The sequence below is a fragment of the Capronia epimyces genome, assembly GCF_000585565.1.
Source record: "Capronia epimyces CBS 606.96 chromosome Unknown aczIQ-supercont1.1, whole genome shotgun sequence".
NCBI classification, from domain to species: Eukaryota; Fungi; Ascomycota; class Eurotiomycetes; order Chaetothyriales; family Herpotrichiellaceae; genus Capronia; species Capronia epimyces.
In genome coordinates this window covers 3670695-3683947 of record NW_006912904.1, presented here as the reverse complement: position 1 = coordinate 3683947, position 13253 = coordinate 3670695, and the positions used below count along the sequence as shown (strand labels likewise).

At 54.1% G+C, this 13253-nt stretch overlaps 5 protein-coding genes across 5 annotated transcripts; 4 read left to right on the top strand and 1 right to left on the bottom strand.

The window, feature by feature from the left end:
* Nucleotides 1–1947: 1947 nt before the first annotated feature.
* On the top strand, nt 1948–2118 carry A1O3_01329 (dolichyl-phosphate mannosyltransferase polypeptide 2, regulatory subunit; the record flags this gene model as incomplete). Its single annotated transcript, XM_007731477.1, has 1 exon — nt 1948–2118. A coding segment is annotated over one exon (171 nt), but the record flags the coding sequence as incomplete, so codon positions are not given.
* Nucleotides 2119–3471: 1353 nt separating this feature from the next.
* Nucleotides 3472–6783, top strand: A1O3_01328 (uncharacterized protein; the record flags this gene model as incomplete). Its single annotated transcript, XM_007731476.1, has 1 exon — nt 3472–6783. The coding sequence occupies one exon, from the start codon at nt 3472–3474 to the stop codon at nt 6781–6783; it is 3312 nt and encodes a 1103-aa protein (XP_007729666.1).
* A 678-nt stretch (nt 6784–7461) lies between these two features.
* Nucleotides 7462–8775, top strand: A1O3_01327 (serine/threonine protein kinase; the record flags this gene model as incomplete). Its single annotated transcript, XM_007731475.1, has 1 exon — nt 7462–8775. The coding sequence occupies one exon, from the start codon at nt 7462–7464 to the stop codon at nt 8773–8775; it is 1314 nt and encodes a 437-aa protein (XP_007729665.1).
* Nucleotides 8776–9678: 903 nt separating this feature from the next.
* Nucleotides 9679–10911, top strand: A1O3_01326 (uncharacterized protein; the record flags this gene model as incomplete). The annotated part of the gene is made up of 1 exon (XM_007731474.1): nt 9679–10911. One exon carries the CDS (start codon nt 9679–9681, stop codon nt 10909–10911), a length of 1233 nt encoding a protein of 410 aa, XP_007729664.1.
* A 579-nt stretch (nt 10912–11490) lies between these two features.
* A1O3_01325 (DNA primase large subunit) lies at nt 11491–13048 on the bottom strand (the record flags this gene model as incomplete). The annotated part of the gene is made up of 2 exons (XM_007731473.1): nt 11491–12818; nt 12865–13048. The coding sequence occupies 2 exons, from the start codon at nt 13046–13048 to the stop codon at nt 11491–11493; spliced, it is 1512 nt and encodes a 503-aa protein (XP_007729663.1).
* Nucleotides 13049–13253: the final 205 nt, after the last annotated feature.

The window sequence follows — 13253 nt, the reverse complement described above, 5'->3', positions numbered from 1 at the left end:
CCAAGGTTCCTGCGTGATCCTAGATTCGTGAACCGTGCCGGAACTTAGATAGCGGAGTATTTGAGAAACGTTTGTCAAGGTTTTGCGCTGGCTGCTTGGAAGGACGTATGTTTGCTGAGTTTGGAGTTGGCAATACAATCAGGACGCTGGGTTTGTCTGTGCTTATATTTAGCTTGATAAGGCTTCACCTTTTGATCTTATATTCCAGCAGACTGCGAGTAGTGTAGAAGCTCATTGAGCCGCGTTCATTCAGCATGTCAAGACTTGTCTCGCTCGCTCGATGCGTCCCCGCCAGGTTGGACACTCGCGCCGTTGACTGTAACGAGGGATGTTCGGGGGCTTGAAGGGATAACTGGATCACACTGGCGACAAGGCCGCAAGTTCGCCATGGATCCTGAAATATGATGTAAGCCCGCTTGATTGTCAGTTACCTATAGTCCCTTCAGAAAGGCATTTTCAATCTGATGCTGCTTGGTCGCCTGTGTAATGAAATGGACCCTCTCTTCTCGTATGCTGGCTCCGGCGCACTGAGCCGTCATATCACGCGCACTTGGCATTTAGCCACTCATTCGTGCCCCCGATTCCAGAAGAGGAAAGGAGCAGCGCGAGCTTTACTCAGTGTGCATATCCGGTTCGAATTGATCCTGAGGTGGTATAACGGTATTTCGGGGCTTGTTTGATTCGTTGTTAGCACTGAACAAGCACGTAAATGCGCGTGACGGGGAACGAGGCATGGCTCGGCTGATAGTCCTTTGGCTAACAGTATGTGACCGATCAGTATGAGGCAGGGTGAAAACAAGTCATGATGAGACCAAGGGTCGACACGCTGTCCAAGGTGAAGTAAATGACCAGACTCTTCCCCAAACATCCTAGATCAATATCCTCAAGCAAGCGTACCGGCCCATGGTCTCCTCCATACCTTGGGCCATAGCTTTGATGAGGGCACATTTTCCCGTAGCAGCTTCAGATAGCCATGTCCAGTCAGTTCGAGTAGATAGCAAAGATGTAAATAATGAAAGACTAAACGCCCCAGACTCAAGCCTCGGAATCGTTGCTCAGTTGATCATTCGTTTCTCAAATCTCAAGAGCTTGAGAAAGAGCAATTCTTAATGATTTTGCAATATCTCATCACTGGCTTAATAAAAGAATTTCTGTGTATACGTGCGTGCACGACATACAACTTGTTTGAACACAACTCACGACGGACTCCCCAAAACATGAAGAAAGGGAGAGAAGAAGGTAGGAGTAAGTGGTGCCCGGACTGATTTATGTACTTGTTGAGGAAGCCAAACGTTCACGTGACAATTACTCAAGGTATTGCAGTACGGACACTTTAACACGGCGTCGCGCCCCATTTGTGAAGCTTGCTGGCTCGGCGTAAACCCAATTCAAGTTGACGAAGAGAAGGCATGTCTTACAAGCTTCTGGTGCCGAATAGACGTGAACCTTGATCGATCTGATCGGCTGGCTTGAAGGTTGGGAGCAGGTGAGCTCCGACCAGATTTGACGATTGCCTGAGCCGCCAAGCCAATTTTAGCTGCCACTCGCTGCACTGCAGTACTAGGTAGTACTCCGTAGCAATAGTACGTACTACCTAGGTAGCTCCGGGGGAGCAAACTGCCAAAGCGCGACTAAGTTGCGGAATCGTGTTCACTTCTCCAGCGCGTCCACTGTTTGTTCCTTGCGCAGTCTCGAGCAAAAAAGCACTTGTGTAAAGGCGGGCAGGATCAAGAGAGGTACATCAGTTCGCAGAAATGGTACGGTGCCCTGCTCCTGAGAATACTCTAATCGTAAATGCTGATCCTTTTCGGTAGCTGGACAAACTCGTGGGCATGGCTATGCTCATAGCAGCCACGACTATTTTCCTTTATTATACTCTCTGGACACTGTTCATGGTTTGTCTCTCACCCCTTCGTCGGTCAACTCCTCCACTGAAGCTTGTCTTAGCCATTTGTCGACGATGATCATCCACTCCAACGTCTCTTTCCTCCTCGTGTCTGGGCTATTCGAATCCCCGTCATCATCACCCTGTTTGGGTCGGCTGTTGTTGGAACTTTCCTTGCCCTGGTTCTGATTAGAAGCAACCGAAAGAAGGCGGCAAAGGCCAGAGCAGCGGCGGCGGCAAACAAGTCAAAATGAGAGGGTACGAGCTCCGTACAGATATGTCCCATGGTCGCAAGCTCGGCTCTCGTGGCCATATGCTTGTTGGAATCTCATCTGCGCCCTCTGCCCAATCCGAAATGCTCGCGACACTGTTTCGATGCAACCGTGTTCTGCAGATGAAGATATCACACCCGACTCCTTTTCTGGCCGGAGGTGCTTGCGAGTAGGTTCATCACGGTTCGGCCACCAAGCAAGTACCTGTGAAGGAAGGGAAGGCCGCATTCCCGATGCTCGATCCTTCGAGTCGCGTATATGGATCCTACTTGCAGATAAATTGAGAGCCCATGCGACGTTTTCGGCAGCTGGGTTCAACTCTCCGATATTGAATATCTCACAATTTTATCTAAATGGTCCTTCTCTTTCCTCAACGCTAGACAATCCCCGCGATCCTCTCTCGCGTGGGCTCAGTGTTGGTTGCACATCGTAGGAATGTCGATAGCACGTTGTGCAAACCACCGGGTCAGCTGATTTAGGCTACACTCGACGGTGTTGTGCTGCAGATTGCGCTGAAATCGTGCCAGAATCATCAGCTGTCCGGTCGAGAATAGAATGAGTTGATGGACCGGGTCAGGCTGTGTCCGAAGCGGTTCGCCGTCGAAAGTGCCCCGGTACGTGCTCATCTGGTGCAGATCAGCGAGCCTCGCCGCCGCAGAAGTTGCTTGTGATGATGGTCCGAGCTACAAATAGATCCAGCTGCAAACGGGCGGCCACAGGTCAAGTGACAATAATGGAAAGGGAAATCAGCCAGCACCACCACTAGCTGCCAGCTGGCCCTCGTCACTCGTCGTTATCGCTAGAGGTTGCTAGCTCTCGTGAAGGAACTTTGCCCCCTCCCCGCGCCCGGGTCAGAACGTACCGCATGCTCTAGTAGTGAGAGCCTTAAGCCACCAGTCAGCCCGCTGCAAAGGCCTTAGCCTACGTATCTCCCGTCCACCGATACTGTAAGCAGGAACCAGGAACCCCCCTCCCCGAACAGGCCTCCTGACTCAATGCTCGCTCATAGCCCGTCTACAAGCACCAGGTACTCAACGTAGATATACAACACCGCCTGACTGCCCGTGTCTCCAGGACACACATCCTGCAACCTCTTGTTGCACCCCGAGTTCCCAGTCTCCCTCATCATAGACAGCATTTCCCGAACCTGTCGATCCTCTTCCGATCAACAGCCTCTACCAAGTCCCTCCAACAACGCGTCAAAGACCCCGCGCCGGCAGCCAAGAGGTACTGCACCAACTGACTCTGCCTGTCTTGACCAGTCTGCTGAGGGCCTTGTCCGCAGTGCCCTCGGCCTCGATCAAGGGTTTTTGAATGCCAGCATACAACAAAGCAGTCCCCGCCGACTCAAAGAAGACCGACAACTTCCTAAACACAATTGACCGCGAGTCTCCACCAGCAGTGGCTGATCAGGGCAACTCCTCAAGAGCTGGGAAGAGGAAGACAAAGAATGCTGCCCCCAAACAGCTTCTCAATCTCGACAATGCCGACGACACTACAACTCCAGAGCAGATGGATCAACAGCCATCGGCGTCAACTACAAAACCTCCTTCCATACTCGGGCAACTGAACCAAGGGTTTCCCCAGAACATAGTGAGCGGTAACCTGGATGCCTTGGATGATCTGAACAGTGGTCGGAAGGTCTCGGACGAGCATACACCGCCGATTAATATCTGGGCACGGAGTACGAGTTATGGGCAGAGTCCATCGGCCGAGCCCCTTCGAGGGTTGAGTGCAGCAACTTCGCCTCCCTACGAACCAGGCTTCAGTACCAGAGGAGCTTTCAACGCGAGGAGCCCCCCGGTCTCTCCTCCGTCTAGGAAAGCCAGGCCGGTGAGCTATGGTAGTGGCATGCCTCCACTGCCCGTTCATCCAAGAGTCTCAACGTCTCCATATGGCTATGGGATAAGCGCCTATGGAACACCTCCAGCATTGCCTCACCTTCCACAACAACATTTTTTTGGTCCCCACGACCTTGATCTGGGACTGGCCAATGCTACAGCGCCCATGAATCTTTCGCACCCACTTGCTCTCAAGTTTGTCCAGATTCCTGGAGCTGGCCATGAGCCACGTGGGGCAGTCTTTCTCATTTGGGATGGTGCCTTGAACATCCTCAGCTTTAATGGAGAGAAAGTGGAATCTATAGGAGCCTTAAGAGGTGTACAAGGTACTATCCTCGACGCTGCTTTCTTGACATGGGGCGCAGACGAGGATCCCTTGGCGGATTATCGCCCGTTGGTGGTGCTCACGATCCATGGCCCAGCAGGCAGTGAAGCTAGTTCTCCCATGCCTGGCGACCTGCATCCACAAGAATATCACGAAGCGATCATTGAGACAAAGGTGGTGGTGTACTCATTGCGGAAAGCCTGCCAAATTGCCGAGTTGTTGCGGGTATCATCTACCTTGTCAACCTTCCCAGGAGGCATCCCAGCTACCAGCCCGGTGGCAGACTTGAGGGTGCAATCGAGCGGCAACTTTGTAGTCGTCTCCTCCGGCGACAGCGGCGAAGTATTCATTTTCTCCATCCGGAAGGGTAAGGATGCAGCCATATTTGAATGCTTGGGCAAGTATTGGACCACGATACAACCGCAGCTGCCGAGGAGAGACTCGTCTCATGGACCATCCTCTGACGCCGATGTTTCACCTGCCGATCTCGGGCGCGCCCATGATAATGAGAATGCTCCCATTCTTAGCTTGAATGGTCGTTGGCTGGCCTTCTCTCCTGCAAGTACTCCTTCGCGACGATCGGTCGGAGCTATTCTGGGTGACTCCGTCGTTCATCATAAGAATTCGACCATCACTGCAGGAACGGCTCCTGCGAGGCCCCTCGTCAGCTGTGAGGTGGAGTCTCCTGATGTAGACTCCTTTCTCGGCAAAGTTGCCAAAGGATTTGCGCAAGAAGCTGTGAAAAGCGCAAGATGGATCAGCGAGAAGGGCTTGCAGACATGGCAGAGCTATTGGAAGAAAGACCCAACCAGCTCGCCAGCGTTGCCTGCTACGACTTCCTCCAGTCCTCCGATTTACCCCCCTCATCACCTTGGCCTCGCACAATTTCCACCGACGCACGGGCTTGATCAACAAGATCCTTCGAAAGACCCCGAGGTAATCACAATCCTTGACTTGAAATTTCTCCAAGAGGCCCAAGGAAGAAAAGGCGTGGAAGCCGACCCTATAGCTACTTTTCAACCGCCAGGAGGCTGTAGCTTCCTTTCGTTCATGCCCACTGGTCTGGGGCTTTTGACGGCAAACCGCAAGGGCGATGTTCAATACATTTGGGACTTGATGCAGATCAAGCATGTGAGGACTTCAGCCACTTCAACAGTCGCAGAAAACGGGCGCGTTCGACAAATCGCAAAATATGAACGGATGAGTCCTTCCACCATTGTTGACGTGGCGTGGGACGGACCGACTGGATACCGATTTGCCCTTGTCACGAAGAACCGCACGGTGCACATATTTGATCTACCAAAAGCGGCGTTTCAATGGCCACCGCCGCGCCCCAAAACGCACCGGCCCACGTCCGCTCCAGCCGAGCAGCCTCACATGAAGACAGAGCACGAATCTGCCTCTCCAGGGGGCTTTTTAGCTTCAGCCATGAGCATTGCCGGACGAACTCAGCCCATGTTTGCGAATCTACGTGGAAGAGCGCCTAGTATGAATGGTGGAATCACCAGTATTGGGGCTTCAGGGATCGGGCTTGCTTCTGCCACTGGCATCAAGAGCGGTAGAGCAGTGGCCGCGGGACTTAGTAAGTCCCTCGGAGCTGCCACTGAGACCGTCACCAACCTTCGGCATGCAAATCAGAGCAGGCTTTCTTTGAAGACTATTGCCCGTGTAGGCATGCTCTGTTGGCAAGAACGAGACGGGAAGTCAGTCTTGTCGATTCTTGACTCGACCAGTATCAAGAATTACTATATCCGCATGACCAAACCCAGGGAGAATCGTCAGAGAGACACAGTGTCGGTATTCAATGCACGCAAAGCTGTTACTTGCAGGCTCCCCAAGGCTGTGGATCTGAACCCGACCGGGCCTCCGCCCCAAGGCGAGGGAAATGGCCTAACGAGTTTCTGGAGGTTTCGCCCTGGCCGGGATGGGGCCACGAAAATGCCACATCCACTGGCTTTCGCAGAAATCGAAACAAATGCTGCCTATCAACCATTCCATTCTGACCGTAGGGTCACAATTTCTCTGACTGCTGGGGATGTCTGGGCCGCCGAAGATCATTTCCCAGGTCCGTCTCACTTTTTCCCACAGCGCACTTCGGTCCCAGTCAGGAGTGCAAATGCAGCTTCTGAAGACAATTGGGTGTTTGGCACCGAAATCCGATCCCAGCGACTGAACATTGTCGGCTCTTCTCAACAGGTTGGTGATGAGGGGTCTGTGATCTATCGGGAGACGAGGATGACTCCCGGGGCCCCGAGCTTAGCTCCCATATCTGCAGAAGTTCTAGATGACGGTGTCAGCCATGTTGTCAGCAATACCAAGAAGCGGAAGAGTAAGAAAGGTCGGGTGGTGCCGCAGGTATTCGACGACGAGGATGTCGGTGGGATTGGTCTGGATTGTGCAAAGCCTGGGGACACCGTTGATCCAGACTTTGACCTGTTGGACGACGATGGCCGAACTTGAGCCCTGAAACCTGAGTCTCCACCTGATGTCCGCTGCTTAAGTGTTAACCCATGCGAGGTTGGGGGTCAAGGGAGACACTTTGTGGCCACAATCTGTCACTTTCGGACCCATGGTCATTTCTGGATTGAGCCTATTGCCTTGGACATCAGCTTCATCATGATAGTCTTAGCATGGATATATTACCTTCTCTGCTCTGTCTCCAGTCCGACTCAGGTACAGGCATGTTACCTTACACGGCTGCTATGGACTTGAGAATGAGGACAAAGTCATAACCAAGCTGTACAAGACATGTGGCTGATCGCCTGCCATTGACTCCTGCATTATTGCTTTGTTGCTCTCTTTGTTGCCTACAGCAGTCTTTCCTATGCAAGACTCTATTCCTTTGTGCTGAGGCATAGGCTCGAACTTTTTTGGGGGGTCTGCAGCCGCATTATGCTTTGTCCTTCCACTCCTCACTGAAGAAAGAGTGTACATGGCCCTTGTCTCCACATGGCGGTAGCGATGATGCTTCTTTCAGGCCTTGACAATCAATCTACTCGCACTCGTATTGTGGAGATGTTTCAGATCAAAATACTTAAACCTGATGAGTTTGGCTGACACAGAGAAATGGGATCAAGCAAAAAAGTTCCCCCCGACTACCTAGTGTCAGCAAGACTCCTCAACGCAACCAAAGTCAACATGGCGCCCCCTATATATGGTATATATTATCCTGAAAACGGCGGATACCTGCACATTTGCACATTGGGATCAGGTGCTCAAGGAACCGTCTCTCTTGTGCGATCTGTTGTCGACGGAGCCCAGTACGTCAGGAAGATGACTACCCCGATAGCACCACTCAATCCAGGCGATGCAGCTCCAGAGGTAAGCCTCTACCGTCCGCACCCGCTGATCCCGAAGCTTCTGCATTCTCATGCATATCCAGTCTTCAAGCCAAAAAGTGCCCATGCAAACATGGAGAGCCACTCCATGATTTTTGAGTTCTGCAACGGAGGGACATTGACGCGGTTCTTACACATCCGAGCCTCGGACGAGACGGAGAGGTTTCTCCCGTCGAAATTGCTGGTGTGGAAGCTGTTTGATGACCTTCTGACAGCCGTGCACTTCCTTCACCAAGAGTGCACTCCGGGCATCGTCCATGGCGACGCGCACACCGACAATGTGTTCTTGCACTTTCCCAATGAGCAGTCCAAGATACCCGATTTCTGTGTGGGTGACTTTGGTCGTGCCACAGCCATTGACGCTAACGTGTGGGAAGCAGAAGGACAAGCCGGCGAACGAAAGCTGAAGAGCCTTGATTCAGTGCCCATGGCTGATCGTGCTGAATACAACACGCAGGTGCAAGAACTGATAAACGACCTGATCAGAGTGCATACAAACGTAGGCATGCTTATGACGGGTCTGAGAGTCGATGACAACGTAGGCCCGGATGATATCATACCGGAACAGAAGGAAGATAAACGATGGCCCGTTGGGCTCTTCGACTGCTACGACAGACTCGACGATATCATTGCCAGACAAACACCGGAAGCATACAACGAGTTTGCCGGTATCTGTCGTGACGTGCGCAAGTTCACGAGACAAGAGGCAGCGAGGGGTCGGGGAGCCTATGAGCCCGATGATTACAGAGGCACACAACCGGGCGTATACGACTGGGAAGACGCCGGTGGAAGGGACTCCCGGTGGCCACCCGAGGTCCCCTCAGTGGGCAACGATCGCCCTCAGCTTTGCAATTCGCTACACAAACTGCTGGCCAGTTCCCGCGATATCCCTGGGCCATGGAAGATCGCACGCGTCGATCCCGACAGCTTCGCGGTGCTGAGCACCAAACGCCTCGAGCTTGGGTATCATGCATGGACATTGAAGGTATGGCCCTGGGCCGCTCCAGATCTGATCCCGACCCAAGTCGAGCAGTTTGGATGGGACGGCATTTTGGAGGTGGCGAGGAGTATGGACAATGGAGACCCAGATCCTGGGGCGTCCGTCCGGTCCTGATGAGCCCCGAGGTCGCACACTCTTCACTCTTCAACCTGTTCGCCCTCCACCAGGAATAAACTGTCGCAGACATCTGCGCAGGCCAGACGGACAGGGTCGTGGTTAGGGATGGAAGTCTCAGACCAGTGCTCTCTTTATACGGAGTATATCGGTGAGTAGGTATGCAGGGCCGGAACAATCACCTGTCTGTGGACGTGACTTTAGAGTCAATTATTGGATCCTATAATCAAGGGGGGATCATTTTATGTATCTGTACAGTCCTTCCGTTAGTCGTCGACATGCAAATTGATCGAACCCAGTCTGTGCTCATTGGCCTTTTTTCCTTCTGTTGACCGCTTACTGGCAGCGGGTGGTAATGTTGCCATTGCGACCTTGTCATATGTAAATGTACAGTGGCTCGTACACTGTTTACTCTGAACCACCTTATGTATCCGTACAAATCATTTACTCCACACGATCCAGCCTGGCTGGTGCCATAATAGTCAATCTACATGTAGGTATTATTAGTCAATGGTCAATAGTCGCCATAGCAGCGGCGATGTGTACTAGTTTAGTACGCATGCGCATGGGCATGGGCAGTTGGGAAAGGGGAGTCGATGTGCTGGCAAGCGACATGCCATACATATACAGATACTCCGTAGATAATCTGGTAAGCAGGGGTCTTCTCTTCTCTTCATCTGGTAAGCAGGGGTCCTCTCTTCACTTCAGTTGGGCTGTGACTTAGATTCGTATCTACCCCAAGTACCTGTTAGGTGCCTGTGACTTCAATTCGTATTTACACTAAGTATCTAGGTACCTACCTACTCCGTACTCCGTACTCCGTACACAAGAGCACCGAGCAGTGCACCTACATACATTACCAGCACGATGCCGCCTTCCTGGACAAACACGCCCTCTGGCACCATGGCGGCCATGGTACTGACGTCGCCATCGCCGCTACCCACACCGCCCGGCGACTGCTTCACCTACACGGCGACGTATCCGCGGCCGACGCTCCCGGGCCCAGAGTGGACGTTGGTGAGGGTGCACGCATGCGGGCTGAACCGGGCAGAGCTGCGGTCGCGCGCCGGGCTGCCGCCAGGCCGGCCCGAGTTCAACATCTTCCAGGCCGAGTACCATGCCGACCCGCCGGCCGTGCTGGGCGAGGAGTTCGTGGGCGTGGTGGACGTCGCGGGCCCGCGAAGTGGCTTTTCCCCCGGTGAGCGTGTCGCTGGCTTCATTTATGGCGGCGGAAAGGCCCACGATGGGAGCTATGCGCAGTTCTCGCTGTGTCATTCTCGCAGGCTGTTCAGGCTGCCCGCATCCTCTGCAGGCCAGTCGTTGCCGTGGGATGTCCTGGCGGCTATCCCCATGAGTATGGTCACCGCTTACGGTTGCGTCGTGTTGGCGGGGGGGTTGGAAAGGCGGATTGCGAGTCAACAGCAGCAGCAGCAGCAGAAACAGGACCAGAACCAGAATCAGGACCAGAATCAGGACCAGAATCAGGACCAGAATCAGAACCAGAACCAGGACGAGAACCAGGGACAGAGCGCTGGTGGTGCAGCTGCCATCGCCGGCCACCCCAATGTCACGGTTCTCGTGCACGGCGCCACCTCCAGCGTAGGCATCTGGGCGATCCTGCTGGCCAAAGAGCGCGGGGCGACGGTGATCGCGACGACGCGGGCCTCGAGCAAGGCCGAGCGGCTGAAGAACTGCGGCGCCGACCACGTCGTGCTCGAGGACGAGCTGGACCGCGACCTGCCTCGCCTGTTTCCCTGCGGCGTCGACATCGTGCTGGAACTCGTCGGGCCGAACCAGACGCTGCGCAGCCTGGGCTTTGCCGCCCGCTACGGCACCGTCGTGGTGTCGGGCGTGCTGAATCTGCAGTGGGAGCTGCACGGCTTCAATCCCGTCATGATCCCGCCCACCCGCAACCTGAGCTTCTACACCATGACCAACAGCGGGCCTGGCGGCGAGGACGCCGAGATCGACCACATCCAGCCCCTGCTGGCCGAGGTCATCGCCAAGGTCGAGGCCGGCGCCTACCCCCTCGATTGTATCCTCGATCGGACGTTCAAGTTGCATGAGATGGGCCAGGCACACGAGTATATGGAGCAGAACAAGGCCGTGGGAAAGGTGGTCGTGACTGTTCCGTGATGCCATCGCCATCGCCATCGCCATCGCCCGTCTCATCATGATCATGGTCATAACATGTCCACCCCGCCACCATCATCGCCCGTCTCATCATGATCATGGTGATGACAAGTCCACCCCGCCACCATCTTTGTTCGCTGAGGCTCCATCTGGTGTCGAGAAGATCGGGCTCTGAATGGGACCTGTATCCATGGGGAGCTAGTCGCTGGGGAGCTGGTCGCTGGGGACCTGGATTCATGGAGAGTTAGCTGGTCGCTGTGGAAGGAGGAGATGGAATGGCGGAAGAGTGAGGCGGATTCACGGAAGTAATCCAAGGGAAACAGGCCCACGGGCGGCATCTCCAGGCGAGAAGAAAGGTACATAGCAAGAATGTTTCATTCCCATTCGCACAACACGCAATGTATAACGCATAACATAGAACGCCTAACCCCTAACCTAGCTTTGCCTTCAAGGGCCTTGCTTTGCTACCGGTGCTGAAGACAGACAGACACACAGACAGCACTCTTCTCCTGTCAAAACGCCTAATCCGTGCATGTAAGATCCAGTACATAATCTCTCTGATGCTCATGACTATGACTCAGCTCATTCTTCCATCCTGACATCCTGCTTGGGCAAGTTCCCTAGGTTCTTCAGCAAATACGATCGCTTGAAGTATGTATTGGGATGGACAATGGTCTCCAGCTCAGCCGGGCCCCAAATGCCCTCGTCTTTGACCTTTTTGATTTCCGCCTTGTGCGCCCATTCGAAAACCCGATTGCATGCGATGTGGAACCGTTTCTTTTCTACATCCTCCTTCACGCCGCGCAGCACATCCCGGTCGTGCACTCCGGTGGCTTGGAGCATGCTGGTGAGGTTGTCCACACTGAAATGTCGATATGGACAGCCGTGTGCTTCTCCTGTCCCCGGTGGGTGCTCTGTCAGGATCTTCTGACAGGAGTAGGGGGCATATCCTCTGCCTCGGCGGTTGGCGTCGCCTCCAACGTCACCATAGACGTGGCGGACGTTGTAGCGGTATTCCTTGTTGAATTGGTCGTCGGTGATGGTCTTGAAACTCTGTCGCCAGAATATCAGACAGTCTTCCAGCGAGAGGCCAATCCCCTTCAAGAAAAGGGAATATTGGAGCCGTCCGAAATGCTTGAGGTGGTTGTTCTTGCGCAACGTCGTGTGTAGATGCTTCATGCAGAGCGGGAAATGCTGCGAGAGAGTGTCGATGTTGGCCGCGTTGATGGGCGCCCCGGCAAGAGAAGAGTCCGAGTCGGAGAAGGCGGCGTCCGGAGTGGCAAAGTTCTTGGACAAGTGGTCGAGGATCGGGGTCAGTCGGTCGTCTTCGTCTAACCGCGGTAGAGCGCGAGAAGTCAACTCCAGGGCTTTGTCGAGGCGGTTCGAGAACTCGGTCAGAACCATGCTGGTTTGTTCACGCATAGGCACGTAGGCCTTGCCTTTCTTGACGAGCACGGTCCGATGCTCGACCAACTCGGGTACGCGAGTCCAGTCCACCTTGAACCAATTTTCCTCCTCGAGCCGCCGAAGCCCCGGCGTCGCGGCGAGGAGCTGCTCGCCCAGTTCTCGTTTTTCGTCATCCTGCACCACCTCCCAGTTCAAGTTGAGACTCTCGACAAATGCCCGGCGTTCTCGGCTGTCGTCTGCTTGGAATCGAAGTCTAAACAGCATCGTCTCAACCCTCGCAAAGCGCCTTCGTAGATCTTCCGTTCCGGAGAAGGCTAGTCGCAGGATAAAATGGGAGTAATGGTCTTTCCGCCGTTCCTTTCTGAGGCGTTCATCGACGATGCCGCCGGCAGCAGAGGAGTTCGACGAAAGGGGAAGATATTTCTTGAGTAGCGGTTCGAGGTGGGCAGCCGTCTCTTGGGGAGACTTGTTTCGGAACGAACAGGACTCAATCTCGGCCAGGACTGACCTCTGTCAGCGGACTTGCTACCAAGTGCGGAGGAGTCATACTTCTCAATCGATCGATAGCCCATACCTCGAACTCCTCCAGGCTGATTTCCTGCGTTGGAGGGACATCGTAGAAGGATAATCTGTAGGGATAGTCCTGGTCCTTGTAAGAGGCATTTGCAAACTGGGTTTTCTTGTAATCGACCCTTTTGCGCTTGGGGTCGAACCGAGGCTCTGATCGCAGCATCTTGTGATGAGGTGGGTAGGTGGTTGAGATCCGAGTCGAGCATGTAGAGAAACACTTACACGAGTCCACCACTGCAACATGCACGCGCTGAGACGCGTCGCGGGAGGGCCGAATGACGCGCCGTGGTCGTCGCCGGGTCGGAAAATATTATTGCCGGTGGCCAACCAAACTCTCGGACTCCGGCCAGCCGCAGCTAACAGTAGCT